The sequence below is a fragment of the Cydia splendana genome, chromosome 11, assembly GCF_910591565.1.
Source record: "Cydia splendana chromosome 11, ilCydSple1.2, whole genome shotgun sequence".
NCBI lineage: Eukaryota > Metazoa > Arthropoda > Insecta > Lepidoptera > Tortricidae > Cydia > Cydia splendana.
In genome coordinates, this window is record NC_085970.1 from 2,135,554 (window position 1) to 2,153,598 (window position 18,045).

The window sequence follows — 18,045 nt, forward strand, 5'->3', positions numbered from 1 at the left end:
GAAAGAAGGTAAGCGATCTTACCATGTCTTTTAATTGAAAAACGCGTTTTAATAATCAATAACTATTACACATGAAAGCAGAAGAATATAAATGATCGTATTAGATTCATAATTGTTACATATTTGCCGTGACTTATTTTTAAAATGTGTTTTCCAATTAAAATACACATCAAGATTGTTTACCTTATTTCTAATGCAAAAAAACGAACTATAGGTATTTTTTTATTCGACGAAGCCGGAAAGCGGCATCTTTGTTTAGCGCAACGTGCTTAAAATTTACGCTTTCTGCACAGGAAACAGAAAAATGTATATTTTTTTTATATCATTTGCAGCAAGTCATTTGTAACATGAAAAATATTTTTCATTTATTTATTTATTGAGGAGATAGCACAGAAAACAAAAGAATGAACAAAAAACTTAAAATAGCATAAATGTCCTTAAATACCTACTTAAATACGAAGATGATTCCATATACGTATCTCACAGAGAACATATGTAGGTATATACCACTTAATACTATTGTCTGTGACTAATGAGAAAAAAAAAATCCTAAACATATACTCCAAATCAGTTCAGAACCTTGAGTATGAAAATGTAACTGCGCACATTCACCTGCCACCAGGGTAATAATATAAAAACATTTCCCAAGTACTTATGCTTCCGTTGTTGATATTTTTGTACATAAATTACCTTTTCTACGAAATTAATCGTTTATTAGCGTGTGTCACACTACACTAAGCTGAAAAATCGTGCCGTCACAAACTATGACGTCATTGTGACGTAGTTGGAGTCCTATTGTGTGAATTCAGGTCACGGTGGCTTAGATTTTAGAAATCTAGGCATCTAGATAAAAATAAGCTTAGTTAAGAGCTATACGAATCTAGCCGCCGCACTAGTGCCATACAATAGGGAGTATTACTCGAATGTTCGGCCGCCAGAGTGCACCACTAGCACCCATCGCAAACCATACAGTATAACTTATTCATACTGTGCCGTAAACAGTTTTTTGACAAGTTTAGTGAGACACATCAAGGCGGTTTGTTTACAAAGGGCCTACCGGGAAACGCGAAAATCGAAACTCAGCTATCTGCCTCATTATCGCTCGAATATGCAATTGTTGTATTAGGGATGACTCACGCTAGACCGGGCCGTGCATTTTCTATGACGGCTGCTCGGTGATCACGTGGTGAAAACGAAGCTCCGGGCCAGCCCCGGCCCGGTCTAGGTTGAGTCAACCTTTAGTGCCTGTTGTTAAGGTATAAACTTTGGTAATGGTTATCAACGGACTTCCCATTCGTCTCAAAAAAAGCAAAAAAAAGTCTGAGCGACCGAACAGTTGAACCCACGCGCATCAGCTTTCATAATAATGTCCATTAAATGTCACTTTCTTTGTGAAACTTCATGTTTTTCACAACAAAACTGGGGTCACAAACATTGACCCTTTTCCACTTGACCACGTGCTTTCAAGGTAGGTCACATAAAACCATGTTACAAACCTTATAACTAAACACATAAAGTATATTTTCCTTTGATAATTACTTCGGTTTTTGCATACGTTTTCGGCTAAAGCTTAGCCAATCGATTGTACGACTAATTCGGCATGTCGTGGAATGTAAAAAAGTTCGGTATTGTGGTACCTATTGATCTGATTTTGACGATTGATAGCCTATCAGGACAATAACAACAAACACGGTTAAGTTCAGGGCTAAGTTGGTCGGCTCTTTATCATTTGTCACCATGCCTGTCACGTTCTAACAAATATGTAAGTGCAAAAGTGACGCATAGTATGACAGGTGATAAAAATGCGACCATAATACCGCTTCTGGATAGGTACGTTGTTTAGGTATCGTCAATATTTCAATATTGTCAGTATTTTCATAAGTAAGCAGCTTCAAAGAGCGCTTTAACATTCAAGTCATCATTAAGAATTCATTATTAAGTTAGCAAATCTCAATGTCTTGGTTACAAAAGGTTATACGCTATTTGATATCGTTTAGCGCCACTTGCACCATCCGACTAACCCGGGGTTAACCTGTTAAACCGTTAATCCAGTGTCCAATTGTACTGGTAACCATGGTAACTCCAGGTTTAACCGGTTAACCCCGTTAAAATGTTGTATGAGCAGTATGAGTAGTAGGTAGGTACTCTACTATCTCATTGGGTATAGATCTCCGTGAAACAAAATTAAATATTAGTAAATTTTGTAGAATCGGCCGTCCCCTTCCCTCTTAAATAAAGTTTCTTCACACGACCACATAAACATGATTTACCACACTAACTTACCAAAGTCCTATTTATTAATTGACTTACAAAATCCCCCCATTAAGGAAGAGCTTGAAAATGGCCGAATTCGGTCATAAATTTAAAAGAGCGGAGATTCAGCATTTACATAATGGGCCCATCAATAATCATTGAGATGTATTAAAATTTATCGACGGGGTATACAGGTGGAAGTTTTGTCATATTCGTGGGCATAAGTTATTGCTGAAGGAGGAGACCTCAAAAGTAGGTCTTAATACGTAAATTACGTAAGAAGTGTTATTATGTCTGATGATACTCTGATGGGTGAATATGCTGTAGGTATTAATAAAAAAATCTGCAGTTCCATAGAAAACTTTAACATATTATTCGCCGATTTTGTTTTCACGTTTTCGGGGTTGACTCTAGCGTTGAAAAAAACCCGGAATAATACGGGAAAATTTCAAAACTGTTCGTTTTTTTTCAAGCTTATTTCGAAAAAAACAATGCAAATTTCAGTTACAATATTTCCGAAACAAACGAATAGGTAAAGCGGAAAAAAAACAAAGTTTTTTTTAATTCTGTATTTTTCATTGGGTACTTAATTAGGAATTTGAACAGGTAGGTTAAGGATGCAGCGAACGATAAAAAACGATATTTTGGAAAAATCCCGAAATTAACACTACATTTTTCCGGAATTTTCATCCCTTTGACTCCATAGTAAAAGCTGTTCAGTATAACCTTCATATTATACTCCTCAGAGTATGGTCAGACAACAAAAACACCCTGCAATTCTGATATCGGTCTATACTCTGTATCTTTAGGTATTTAAATAAAAGTAAACAAAATCTACCTTCAAATGGCTCCTTAAACCAGTTGAGGGTAGATGAAAACATTACATGATCAAATAATGTAGGTTAAAGTCAGGTCGTTCAGTGACTGATCCAGGCGGTTTTGTAATTGGTTGCTTAACCAATAAATGTACAAACTACCCGAAAATGTACAAATTGTTTGTTTACTTTTATTTAAATACCTAAAGATACAGACTATAGTATCAAATGTTAGGTCGTGTACCTGGGTCAAACAGATCACTGTGTTATGTCTTTCCTGTAGACATACACAAGAGTTAAGGGCTATAAAGGTTAATTTTCTTATTTAACCCTTATCCACGTGAAAAGGTCCTCCTTTTATTTAGAGAACTATGATAAAATCATTGCTTACATGCCCACAAGCTGTTAACTATAGCCCACAGGAGAGAAAAATGTGCTGTTCGCGATAACACACTAGTTTTCTCTCCTGTGGGCAATAGTTAACAGCTTGTGGGCATGTAAGCAATGATTTTATCATAGTTCTCTAAATAAAAGGAGGACCTTTTCACGTGGATAAGGGTTAAATAAGAAAATTAACCTTTATAGCCCTTAACTCTTGTGTATGTCTACAGGAAAGACATAACACAGTGATCTGTTTGACCCACCTACCTAAATATTGAAACAGACCCGGGAACTCTAAACCCGTCGACCGCAGAACTACCAACCGCGCATCCGTCTCGCTGACAGATAGCCGCGCTTTAATGGAACTTCCGAACACCCTGTATATTGATGGCTTTCATACTGTTTTAAATAGGCACCATTCGCAATTGTTGAATCCAGAAACGTTGGTTTGCACTAAATAAACCAAAGCAGGCTTTTTAGAAAATTTTAAATTTTTTGGTTGTAATTCTCACCTCTTCGCTCCGCTGGTCTACAACGAATGCTATGGTTGATTCCAGCGCCTCACCTCTCGTCTTTGTTTTGATGGAAAGGTAGCCTTAAGGTGGCCACTGACGAGCCTTCCAACAGTCCAAATAGCGTGGCTGCAATCCAAAATCGGTCCGTGAATGTCAAAAACGTACAATGTTTAATATTAGGATGCCGTCCATTTGGATGAATCCATTGTAACGGCATCCATTTGGAAGGCTCGTCAGTGGCCTGCTTTATTCATATAAACTTCTTAGACATTGAATAAGGCGCGCAGAACAAAGTGTCTTTTAGGGTTCAGTACCCAAAGGGTATAAACAGGGGTCCCATTTATAACCTTTGGGTACGGAACCCTATCAAAAAGAATCCGCTGTCCGTCTGTCACCAAGCTGTATCTCATGAACCGTGATAGCTAGACAGTTAAAAATTTCACAGATGATGTATTTCTGTTGCCGCTATAACAACAAATACCTACCTTCGGTGGGCGGGTCCGACTCGCTCCGGTTGGTTTTAACTAATATAGTAGCTCGAGTTGAATTTTGACAAATTATATCACTCCTAACTAAGCAATTACCTATCTGATTACATAGAAGGAGTGAACTTCTAAATATGTATATGTTTTAAAAGTCAAATAAAGGCGCAAAGGTGTAGGTGGGCGTGGGTGTCTCCCCCGAGCCCTTAGATATTGGAGAGCCCTACACATACACAATGATCACTTGTGTTTACTAGATGAAGCATGTATTCAAATTCTTGAGATTGCGCGTGATTTGATACCTAACTAGGTCCATGGTTACGTACTAATGCTTGAGGTTAAGATTATGTTAGGTAACATAATTTGAGAGCCACACCACTATTTAGAGAGCACACATCCACGCTAAACATATTTTCAGAATAGCTTCTAAATTATTATGTTTATGGCTGTCAAAGATATGAGTCAAGTAAGTGTCAGTCATATGAACCAATTTTGATGTCAAAAATGTACTGAGAACGTCGTCTATACCTAGAAAGGTAGATAGGATGTTCCAGCTCTGTCGTAAACGCTTCAAAAAGCGAAGTCTGGCATACGTAGTCTATTGCTACAGAAAAGCCCTACACAACCTAATTGTACCTGAATGGCAGAGCGTCAGCACAATGTGGGAGGTTTTCCTCCGTAATTGTTTCACTGAACGAGGTATTACGAGTTACGAGAGTTTAGGTCTCCACGTAGAGACCGGTTTTCTGTTGAAAATAAGGGGATTTCAGTAAAAAAATAAGTGTTTCAGAGTGTTGTAAAGCTGAAACGAGTTGTTTTTAGTTTGGTACAAATGGTACAAGCCTCAAGGGCCTGCTTAGAATTAATTAATTTAAGTTATTAATTTCGTTTAGTAAATAACTTAAATTAATTAATTACTGTATATATCTTGTATGTTTAAATAAATGATTTTCCAGTTTAGAGTAAGGTAAACGTACTGGTGCTCGACGCGGACCCATTACATGTCATCTTGAAACTTAAGTCATTGTCAATAGAGGTGACAGCAAGGTGTCATCTATTGGGCATTAGCATGTCGAACACTAGTACGTTTACCTTAGTTTTTTATGGAAAATGGGTAGCCTGGCATCTAACCACGATCACCTGATGGAAGAGTCATGAGTAGCAGGGAAGAAAAGTGCCACTCCTAGCAGGGAAGAAAAAGCCCTTTTCCGAATAAGTGATGTGATGAAAAATACCATTACACCATTACTTACTTACTATCAAACAATCATCGAAATATACCAATAAATCTATATCGTGCATGATTAACAGTCGCATGTCATGTATGTTAATATCACACCCAATACCATGTACATATGTTTTGTTTACTAGACCACCCGACATTTTACAGTATGGGATACATAGCAATGTTTTCTGTGGTAAATATTATATTATAAAAATATTGGTAGAGCGGTCTGATTCCGCTTTTGGTCACTATGTGTTGATTTGAGTGAGTGTTGTGAGTGCGCGGTTTCGCCAACGTCATTGGCCACCCTGTGACTGATGGCTCTTCTACACGATGGGCCAACGCCGGCCACTCCACGGGACGCATTTATGCGTTAGAGGGAGCAAGTGATACTGCTATCTCATTCTACCGCATGGCTGCGTCCCTTGGAGTGGCCGGCGTTGGCCCATCGTGTAGAGGAGCCATGATGCTCGATGCATCGTATAGCGTTGGCGCAACTGTGCAGCGACGTCATTTTCCATAGAGTTGACTAGTCACTGACGCTCGGGAGACGCTAGTGTGGGGTGGCTGCTGGGCCGTCTTGAACTATGGGGCCCTTGGGCATATGGGTAATTCTTATTCTTATGCATTTTTTGTGTAACACGTAAGAATAGCATGTATTTTTGTGAAAATAAGTAAACTCTATATCAAATAATATCAATATACTTAGCAAATTACCTCTAGTTTTAGGTCAACCTAAATGTATTGTCCTAAGAGTATTAGAAACATATAAAAAAAAAAAAAGTGCGAAATGTCACGGACCGTGTAGTGTGACTTCCCCAGATTTTGTGATATATATATTTTTTATATGAAGTGTTTTTTGCAATAATTTATATCAAATATAAAACACTAATCCTTGTTCTACAACACTGTTTAAAAATTGTATGGATTTATAACGATTTTATATAATTTTAAACAACATACATTTTGTTATTAGTTTTCGCGTCACCACCGCGCGTGGTAATATAAACATGCGGTACTCGTTAGAAAATTATCTTTACTACTGGCAGCCTTATTAAAGTTTTTTTAGAACAGCAACACCGTGTTGTTGTCAGGATTACAAGTGGCTGAAGGGAGAAGTTTTGTCGAAAATTATTTATTTGTGTTCATTTGAAAAAACGGTCAACCTTAACGCGTCACCGCCGTGTTAGAGTTTTAAAAGTAAGTTGCAGTTTCACGTTATTGTTTGTAACACAAGATATACCTTATACATTGCAGATTAAGCTAATTGTTTAACATTTGCAAAATCAAAGGAAATGTTTATATAATATCGAACATGTTCCAAATTATCAAATTGGCCTCAAAAATCTGTCACCGCCACGGACTTTTGAGTCCACGTTCGTGACATATAGACACGTGGTCGTGTCATTCTTAATTCGTTTGATTAATTTAGAGGCACATGCACTTTTCATAAATGCATTTTTATTAGCTAGCAATAGCTACAGATCATTTGCTATTATTGCCTGACTGCCAAAGCAAAAAAAATGTTTTTCGCTTGTATATATGTATGATGTGTATCGAATTCTTTGTCACGCTCTACAGCCTTTGTAGTTTGACGGATTTCAACGTCTGAGCTGTCATTAGGTTTGTCGTAGTCACAGGAGTGACTTAGGCTATGTTAAAATAACTATATAAATCAAACTAGCCGAGTTGGCCACCAAAATGCCGAAATGTCACGACTGAGGGACACTTTGTCACCACCGTGTTTATGTACTCATTTTATTTACCTTTCCTGAGGGTATTAAGCTTGACCATATGAATAAAAAATTGCTTTTTGTATTGACTTTTGATATATGTAATAATATGTGAAAAATTAAAACGTTTATGAGAAAAATATTTTTTTTGGACACAATTTAAGAATCACCCATATAAGACCTTGTATTGGGGCCCTTTGGAAAGTAAAGAAAGCGAATTAAACTAACATTTTACTATAGTAGACCCAAACCAAACGGACGACTGGGATCATATCTCTATCACTCTCACCCTACCTTCAACCATGCGAGCGTGACTGAGAAGTTTTACGAGCCCGGTCGTCCGTTTGGTTTGAGTCTACTATATGATCTTCTATTTATTATGGGTAATCAAATATGCTGTTACTGTCTGTCCTTCGGGGCCCCCTGAGGATGGGGGCCCTAAGCAAGGGCCCCGTGCGCCCTTATGGTAAAGACGGTACTGGGTGGCTGTTACACTTGGTCATGCCAATTTTTTTATTTTATTTAGTTATTTATTATACTAGAAGTTACAACTTTTTTGTTACATACAATGCTCCACAAAACTACATTTTGTTTGACTGTGGAGTCTCAGTATACTATACTTAAGTCTAAATATTCGGGATCACTCAGCATTGTTATTGTTAGGTACTAAAGGACCACCAACCACCCTTAAAAGCCTCAAAGTGTGCACCGGAGTGAACGAACTTCAATTATCTATGGGCCAATAGTTGCCTGAAAATAATTATTTTCATTAATTTCATTCATTAATTATGTTCATTCATTCCTTCATTCAATTACTAAGTCCTAAACTAAAGTTATGACTAAACCTGTCAACTGTAGCCGCAGCACATGGACTGTTAACAATTAAGGGTAGCCTTGCCACCCTACTCAACCGGAGGGTAATAAAGCAAAACTATTCAGTATATCGACTTTAAATAAACGCTAAGATAATGTATGATTTTGGTGGGCTGTTGGTGCATGACAGAGCCTTGACAACGTATTTTAATTTGGTTGGAAACTATTCTTACACAAAACAGACAATTTTGAAATCTGGCATATGCATAACTAGGTACAGCGAGCTGCATACCAAGTTTTTGAATGAATTCCATTTATAAAGTGGGTAAACACTTTTGCAGCAGTCTGCCAAAGACACAAAATGCACTGAAATGTCAGTATCAAAATTGACTTCTAAGCGGCGGACATCAACAATTTTGAAATGAAATAAAGCGCAATACGTTGTATTTCTCTTAGGTACTTGGTTTTGAAATGTTACAAGTATACACCTAGATTACCTAGTCGCCGAAAGATGAACAGTAAAAAGCCCAGTAATGTGGGGAAAAAATGGTTTACATTGAGTGCTCCACTACAAATGGGTGGGGGGTTAGGGTTTCAACTGAACATCGAAATTCCAAGATCGTCTCTCTCTATAAATCTTGAAATGACAGTGATGGTGATGCTAGAAATACAGGGTGGCTAAAAATTAACTGCATTCCCGTTGCCAGGGAGGTTTTGGGATTATACTGACCAACTTTTACTAAGGGACCGAAATAACGAAAAATAAATTTGGCTATTTCATAACATTTTGGCTGGTCCATTTTCTATGGGAGGGTACATTTTTTTCACGTTTTCGGGTTTAGTACCATAGTAAAAGTTGCTCAGTATAATCCCAAAACCTCCTTGGCAACAGAAATGCAGTTATTTTTTAGCCACCGTGTAGGTATATTTATCATATTTCAGCGTTTGCGTGTAGTCGACATAAAATACTGTCCATACTTCCACTGTAATCCTTCAGGGCATGATAAATGACCATTTCCACCATTAATACCCACCCATTTGCCATAATGGACGTGGCAGACGTCGGGCTCTGGATAAATCGCGTCGGTGCTATATGGCTGGTCATTGGAATATTCGTACTGGTGTTTAGATTCTTAATTAGGAATATTTTGTTATGGGACTAGTTTGTTTACTGGTAAGTTTTAATCATATAGTAACACCATTAACCTTTACTGTACCTATGGTTTAGATTTTTGTATTATGTTCATAGTTAATTAATGCGTTTTAGAACGAACTACGATCACGTGACGCGTCCAACCCAACCCGTAGGTACCTAACGAACGAACCGATTTGTGGAATACACGGAGTTCTCAATCAAATTATTGTTTTATATAATTGCTTAACTGGATACAATGTTGTGTGTGACATTCCACGACGAAAGGTACCTTATGTACCGACCGCCATAGGTACCTTTAGTCGTGGAACGTCACGTTTAGTCGTTGCCAGCCCTTTAAAGTTTCAATCGCTGTCACAAATAAGATTCTAGACTTAGCTTTAGGAGATACGCGTCTAGACTGTAAGCACTCCATTTAACCATCTTATGATAGTGGGTAGTATGCCTTTTACTTTAGTAGCTTATAGTACCTTGGGGGCTGTCCATAAATTACGTCATCGATTTTTGACGATTTTTTACCCCTAAACATCATCCAAAAAATCATGCTTCGAATGACCCCGTTTCCTCCTACGTTATGCTACCATCATCCGATGTCCAGACCCCCCCTAATTTGAAATGACGTAATTTATGAATAGCCCCTAGGCGCCATTCATTTATTACGTAAGACGATTTTTACCAGTTTTTGATCCCCTCTCTCCCCTATGTAAGAAAAAATAAGAATAGGCTGACCCCCTTCCCCCTATTAAACATACATATATTACGTAAGAATCTAAAGGAAAAAATGAGTACACGTTTGGTTTGTGTTTTCAATTTATTTTTTGTAATGTTTATTTGTACCTACAAAGGAACTGGAGTCCGTTTAAGCTAACTGCACCGTGTTTGAGAGCATAGTGTGTGGAAGTATTATTAATTTAAACGTCATAATTGCATAGAAATTAACAAAAAGTCGGATCTTTGTGATCTTACGTAAGAACTACAAAAATCCTCCCTCCCCCTTGTAAGAAAAAATAAGATATGTTCGACCCCCCTAAATTGTCTTACGTAATAAATGAATGGCGCCCTAGCTATTTGTGAAGTCCAGCTATCACTTAACTAAAAGCAACTCTCGAATAATGTCAGTACCTACGCTCTTTTCTTACATACATCTTTTCTTCTTATCCTTTTTAGGGTTCCGTACCCAAAGGGTAAAACGGGACCCTATTACTAAGACTCCGCTGTCCGTCCGTCCGTCCGTCCGTCTGTCACCAGGCTGTATCTCACGAACCGTGATACCTAGACAGTTGAAATTTTCACAGATGATGTATTTCTGTTGCCGCTATAACAACAAATACTAAAAACATAATAAAATAAAGATTTAAGTGGGGCTCCTATAGAACAAACGTGATTTTTGACCGAAGTTAGGCAACGTCGGGCGGGGTCAGTACTTGGATGGGTGACCGTTTTTTTTTTCCGTTTTTTGCATTATGGTACGGAACCCTTCGTGCGCGAGTCCGACTCGCACTTGCCCGGTTTTTTCTATTTATTCAACCAGTCAACACGGTAGTCAGCAACGTGCTTGTGTTAAGTCACTTGTGTGAAGTTGCGTCCATAGGCTACGGTGGCTACTGACTTCCAGGCGGACCGCACGCCCGTTTTCCATCGACCTGTCGTAAAAAAATCAAATCGATTTAAATTTATTGTTTTGTTTCTCTTCCAGTTCCGGCGCGATCCCCATGCCTCGCTAGATGCTGTGCGGCGCTATCTGGACCGCGGCGCCCGTCTCGCTACGTCTAGCGGAGGCGTTCCCCGCTGCGCGTTCCTTCACCGCGCTCGCGATGCACGCGTCGCGACATGATGATGACTCTAGCTTCATAGGTGAGTGAGAAACTGTTGTATGGGAGTGGAGTTACTTTGCAGGCGGATCATGGGGTCCGCTAGTGAAGTTACTCTAGCTCCATAAGTCATTGAAATGCCGAGCTATGGGGGTAGAGTTACTTTACAGTTTAGAGTCGGACCAGGCGATTTCTTTGGAAAGTGACTCTAGCTTCATAGTACAGTGTAGCGTCGAGATATAGAAGTAGAGTTACTATCTTGTCTGTTTCAGTCCGCTCTAGTATTTTAAACTGTAACTCATTTACCTAAAACAAACAATGTTTCAAAATGTTTTCTGCAAAAGTTTAAGGATACTTGACTATATTACTGTGATCCAAGATTGAACAAACGGACATTACCATAACGAGCCCCTCTTTCCCAAACTTTCCCGACTTGACGAATTCGCAAGTTGAAAGGGTATATATAGATTACCTTACCCTAGGTCTCGCATTATTAAAATTAAGTATGAACGACTGTTAAAAGTTCTTCTTCTTCTTCTCAGCATATTTGCGTCCACTGCTGAACATAATTATGCCTCTTTCATGGATTTCCATGTTGTACTGTATGCGGCGGTTCTATGCCAGGTCGGCCCTGCCGTCTTTCTAATGTCGTCCGACCATCTGGCTCGTGGTTTTCCGTCCCTCCGGCTTCCCAGTCGAGGTCTCCAGAACAGTACTCGCTGGCCCCATCGGTCGTCATCCCTGCGGCAGATATGGCCGGCCCATTCCCACTTCAGTTGCGCAATTCTTTTGGCGATGTCGGTAACTCTCGTGCGTTGACGAATGTCCTCATTCCGAACTCTGTCTCGCAGGGAGATCCCGAGCATCGCGCGCTCCATGGCTCTCTGTGCCACTTTTAGCTGGCACTAGCACCCTTCCGACGGTCAACGTCCATGTCTCGCATGCGTAAGTCATCACTGGGAGGACGCATTGGTTGTAGACCCTGGTTTTCAGTGACTGTGGGATTTTGGACTTGAAAACATCGCCTAGCTTTCCAAATGCGCCCCAACCCAATTGAATGCGCCTACTAATTTCGGCATCCAAGGGGTTACCGTCAAGCGTTATTTTCTGGCCCAAATATACGTAATCGCTTACTCTCTCCATCGTTTTGCCTTCCAATGAAATGGTTGCCTTTTCAGCGGTGCTCATCCACTTTGTTTTCTCCATATTCATTTTTAGACCAACTCGCATCGATGCCTGGCTTAGATCATTGAGCATGTGTTCGAGATCTTCAGGTGTCTCTGCGAGTAAAACAATGTCGTCAGCAAAGCGTGTTAAAAGTTATTCCTCGTATACATATTTTAATAGGAATACTTCATACATACGTTCAGTTAAGCTGGACACTTTTGCTCCGTCTAGTGTTGGAGATCTATGTGCGAGGGTCACTCGTCAACATAGTTATCTGAACTAAGGTCCGACCGAGATCTCGGTCTCGGTCTCGGTCTCGGCAGTCTCGGCCGAAATTCGGGCCGAGATCTCGGTCTCGGTTCTCGGCCAAATAAGGCCGAGATTCTCGGCCACGGCCGAGACTGTGAAACCGTTCCGATTTGCGAATTTAAACTTTCGCGCGCGGGTGGCGAGCTTGTCGTACGATCTCATTGGCTGCCTGGTGGGTTTCTGCGACACTTCGTGTCAGTTCACTTGATTTCTATTGGTGTTTAATTTAATATCTAAACCAATTAAGTAGGTGAATTGGCGCCATTGGCGGTATTGCAGGATTATCAAGTAACCACTGTTGTGTTTGTTTATGTTTTGGTGTACTACTAAAAGAATAACATTAAATGAGATACATAAAGGCACATTAGGCACAGTGCTTAAAAAATTAAGAGTTATTTGCTAACATTGTTGTGTGTTGTGTTGTGTACGAGTGAACTTTAAACCGTAGGTAAGTACGTAAACTAAACATTATTTTGTGTTTTAGGTTATTACGATAGATTTTGCGACGACTTTTAAAGCTTTTTATTTAACGATAGGTGGGTTGGGTACTAATATTAAATGAATGAAAGTAAATGACTTATTTGAACTTTATGCCTACTAGTTAAAAATCATATTCAAATGGCAGTAGCGATATTAGTAATAGTAGTAATGGTGGAGACTATTTGGAAATTAATTTAAATATGAAAACTAAATACTGTTTTCGTGGGTTCGTGTTCGTTCAACAAAGTTCGTGTTGCTTTGGATCTAGAAATTGTTGTTATTTTATTTGATATGAATTGTTAAAAAGGCAAGAACATCAGAAAATTACTTAGTTGACTTACTTTTTACTTCGTTGATTTGATTTGATTTCCTTTTGTTTAATGTTTGATATTTAAAATGAAAATTTTATTTTTCAAAAGATACCTACTACCTTGTTACAGGTACATTTTGCATTTGCAATGCCTAAAGTAATAAACCCTATTTGGGAGTATTTTGAAAAAAAAAAATTCACAACCATCTAAGGCAGAATGCAAGCTCTGCAGGAAAACAGTGTCTCTGGGAAGTTTGCAACCTAAGCTTCAAACTATTAAAGGGTTAAAACTACATTTATCGAAATATCATTTGACAGAAAACGAACATTTTTTAATACAAATAGATGACCTGAAAAACCAAGCAGTTGAAAAGCAAAATAATTTAAAATCAGCGGGCCCTGTACTTCTTGAAACAGACAAGAAGACTCAACCTACGATGCAGCAATTGCTGGCGAATCCGCCAAAAGCCCAATGGCCCCATGACCATGACATAACAAAACGCATAGATAAGGCTATCATGGATTATATATTAGTTGACATGCAGCCTTATAACACTGTGTCAGGAAAAGGATTTAAGCGCTTAAATTTTGCGGACCCTGCAGGACCAAAAAAATATAAATTGAAATCTGAAAAATTTTTTCGCACCCAACTAATGCCGGAAACTTTTGAAAAAGTTAAAACTAAAGTAGTCAATTTGCTATGTGAGGCCGAGTGGATAAGTTTTACTACAGACATTTGGTCAAATCCTACTAAAACTTGTTCACTTCTGAGTTTTACGGCCCATTTTGTGCACAATGAACAACGACCAAAAGTAATCTTGGGTGCATCAGTTTTAGAAAATGACCACACGGGCGACTATATCTCCGAGAAACTGAAAGAAGTAGTCGAAGATTATAATATAGGCTCTAAAATCCACCTTGCTCTTCGCGATAATGCTGGGAACATGGCCCGTGCTACAAGGGTTGCGGAGTACGATTCGTTGGGCTGTGTGTCTCATACACTACAACTGGTGATTCATGACGCAATTTTATCGGTGCCAAACATAATAACAATACTAAAAAAGTGTCGTAAAGTAGTCGGACACTTTCATAGAAGTGAGCAGGCACGGAGGTATTTAAATACTTTCCAAAAAACTTTAAATTTACCAGAACACACCCTATTCCAAGACGTGGAAACACGTTGGAACAGCACGTACTTAATGTTGTCACGGTTGATTGAGCAAAAAAATGCGATTAATCTATACCGTGTCGAAAGGGGCTCAATCAATGAAATTAATAACGAAGAATGGACGACGATGCAAGATGCTGTCAGTGTATTGGAATGTTTTTATGAGGCCACATTAGACATGTCGTCAGATGCATCATGTGTCTCCTTGGTGATACCTTTAGTAGCCATGTTAAGTGGAAAACTTGCGTCAACTAGCGGGCAAAGTCAGTTTGTAGCGTCGGCAGATACTGCAATGTCAGCAGATATAGAAAACAATGAAAGTGATGCTCTTCAAAATTGTACTGCTGCTGAGATGAAAAGCAAGTTGTTGTGCTCACTCAATCATCGCTTTTCATTCATACGAACATCGAGCCCCTTAATTTGTGCAACATTGTTGGATCCCCGATTCAAAACAAAATATTTGACCGAAAACGAGGTAAACGGAGCCAAGACTAAAATTTTTGAAGTTTTACAATTAGGTACACCGGCAGGACTTGGAGAGCGTCAGGGTGGAGCGTCAACTTCAGTTAGATCCGTCAATGAGACAAGTTTGTGGGCAGCTCACGACTCCATCGAGTCTGATGACGACCCAATGACGGACAACTCACTTGAATCGTCACTTGACAATTATCTGAGAGAGCCAAGGCTGCATAGGAATGCAAATATCTACGAATACTGGCATTCATCGCCTTACCAACTCCTGCGCCCTGCAGCAAAAAAAATTTTGTCGGCTCCACCAACAAGTGTGGCTAGCGAACAGCTTTTTAGCAGGGCTGGTCAATTGTACGACGAGCGGCGTCACAATTTAACTGGCCACAACGCTGAAAAGTTATTGTTTTTGTGCTATAATATAGAACTATTTAATTTTGATTATTAATGTCTTTTCGTCGTCTTTTATCAGACCCACTTGCACCAACCAGAGTTAAAAAAATAAATGGTAAACCTCGCATTTACTTTTCAGTTTCGTACATGGCGTGATGAATCCTAAGTTAGCTGTTTAATTTTTTAACCCTGGTTAGCGCAAGTGGGCCCGAGAAGAGTTTTGTATGTTTTTAGTCAGTATTTATGAAAATACAGTTTTTTTTTTGCAAAATACGTATTTTTTCTTTCTTTTCTCAAATTCTCGGTCTCGGTCTCGGTCTCGGCCGAGAATTTCATTTTGTCTCGGTCTCGGTCTCGGTCTCGGCCGAGACAAAAAAAGTGTTCTCGGTCGGACCTTAATCTGAACATCTCATGCCAACGCACCCGTTACTGAAATATAAATACTAACTGTCAAAAGATCCTAACAGTTTGTCTCATACTTGGATATACAACTTTAAGTCCTTGGTTTAGAGTACAGTTTGGAATAGCACAGAAAAAATATGACCTTACGACAAGTACCTATTTTTTAGACTTGCAGTTATTGTTAGTGAAATTGAGACTTTAAGTTTAGGAAGTAAAGTTGCTTTTTGAACAACGTTGTATAGTCTGGTTTTGAAAAGTGGTTGAATTTATTGTTTTTCGTGCAACAGCTGTTATGCAGTCTTATAAACTGTCTGGGTTGAGTTTGGTTAAGTTCAAAGAACGATTATTTAATCATGAACATATGAAATCTTGCTGACTGTACCTATAGTTCGTTTTTTTAGCATTAGAAAGAACTTTAAAGAAGGTAAGCGATCTTACAAGTCTTTTAATTGAAAAACGCTTTTTAAAAAACAGTAACTATTACTTACGAAAGCAGAAGAATATAAATGATCGTATTAGATTCATAATTGTTACATATTTGCCGTAACTTATTTTTAAAATGTGTTTTTCAATTAAAAGACACATCAAGATTGTTTACCTTTTTCTAATGCTAATAAAACGAACTATAATCATGAATATCATGATTACGATTAGGTACACTCAGCAATACCACAGAATAAGTAATAGTACTACCGTACAGAAAGGAAACTTCCTACAAAACCAATGTTTGACAGCGGTTCAGGGTCGAATCATGCTGTCCCTTTCTAATATATGGCACAACCCCTTTCAGGTATTTAGGGTTGTCAAAATTCAAGTCATTATCTTATCTGTGGTCGTGCACACAAAGGGACGTCAAGTTGTGTCAACCCTAATAATTGCTCGAAGCAATGCTGAGCCGAACGGAGCCGAGTTTGCCCGAAGCGTGGAGTTTCGCACCCCTGGCAATACTATTCGCTTAGCACCTTTGCATACAAACTTCTTTGCAGGTCACTTTTCTCTGCAGCTGACTGCACGTAAAAATGTTTACGATTCTACCGTGACGGACTGTATTTGCATTTTAATGATATTCGATTTTTTTCTTAAAAAGTCTACTTAAAAGTACCAAAAAGTTACTAGTAAGAAATCACAGTAAGCTCAGGTATTTGTAAATAGCTTCCCTAACTATAAAAGGAAAGATGTGTAGAGTGGGACCAAGAAAAGTCTGCAGCGGATTTGATAGCCCACGCAGTGTCAGTGTTATTTATACGTCATAATGTCATAGAATTTTGACGTTCAAAATAACACGTGCACTGCGTGGGCTATCAAATCCGTTGCAGACTTTTTTTGGTCTGACTCTACAATTTTGAGAGCAATGAAACTCCTCTAGTTAAAGTACGGACGGTGAGCACGGAGAATTCCGTACATTGATCCGCCTTCTCCTGTCTCTATCGCACGCGCATAATTCTCTCTCGCACATATTGCTGTCTCGCTCGCACAGTGGCATTGTCCGCCGCCATTATGAGCGGGACAACAATATAATTACGCGCGTGCGATAGAGATAGGAACAGGGCGGTCAATGTACGAACTTTTTCGTGCTTAGCGTTCTTGATATAAAAAAGTCTAAATCATTACTACAGATCATTTGAAGATAGAGATAGATTGAGGGAAAGAGACGTCACTCTACTAAGCCTACTTACTACTATATTTTAGAACCAATCCCATCATCCAAATTAAAGTTAATTGAAGCTAACCCCAATAACATATTTAACCCTAATCACTCCGCCGTTACCATAAAAATCGATAGGGTCATTCTCAACATGCGTTATGCTTTATGGGCTGATTTTTATTGTACGTATTGACGATTTCTTTCCTTGTGAGATTTCGATGTTAATTTGGTGGATATTCTAATTCCCTATTATGTACAATGTAAGCGCAATTTCACCGTATGTCAATTTCACCGTATTAGGTATGTCATAAAATAAATAAAATCTTACTCTGAGTAACGAAAACGTATCGTACTTTTTATGACTCGAGGGAAAATGTTTTTTTTTTGTCCCATTTTGTGATTTCGTAGGTATTTATTTCGACCAGAATTCGCTCTTCAACACTACCAAATTTTATCAAATTCTGCCAAAAAAATAAAAATATCAAATAAAAAATAGGCCGGCCAATTTAGGCCTTCTTTAGA

At 38.8% G+C, this 18,045-nt stretch overlaps 2 protein-coding genes across 2 annotated transcripts in view; both read left to right on the forward strand.

Annotated features, from left to right (window-relative positions):
- The window catches only part of LOC134794705 (protein Fe65 homolog), a 70,278-nt gene that overhangs the window by 2,323 nt on the left and 49,910 nt on the right, over positions 1-18,045 (forward strand). The window contains exon 2 of the mRNA XM_063766485.1: positions 11,067-11,224. Coding sequence (XP_063622555.1) covers positions 11,095-11,224 — 130 coding nt within the window. The 5' untranslated portion in view covers positions 11,067-11,094. The remainder of the gene's footprint in view (positions 1-11,066; positions 11,225-18,045) is intronic.
- LOC134795095 (zinc finger BED domain-containing protein 4-like) lies at positions 13,872-15,632 on the forward strand. Its single transcript, XM_063766928.1, has 2 exons — positions 13,872-14,974; positions 15,616-15,632. The coding sequence occupies exons 1-2, from the start codon at positions 13,885-13,887 to the stop codon at positions 15,630-15,632; spliced, it is 1,107 nt and encodes a 368-aa protein (XP_063622998.1). The 5' UTR covers positions 13,872-13,884.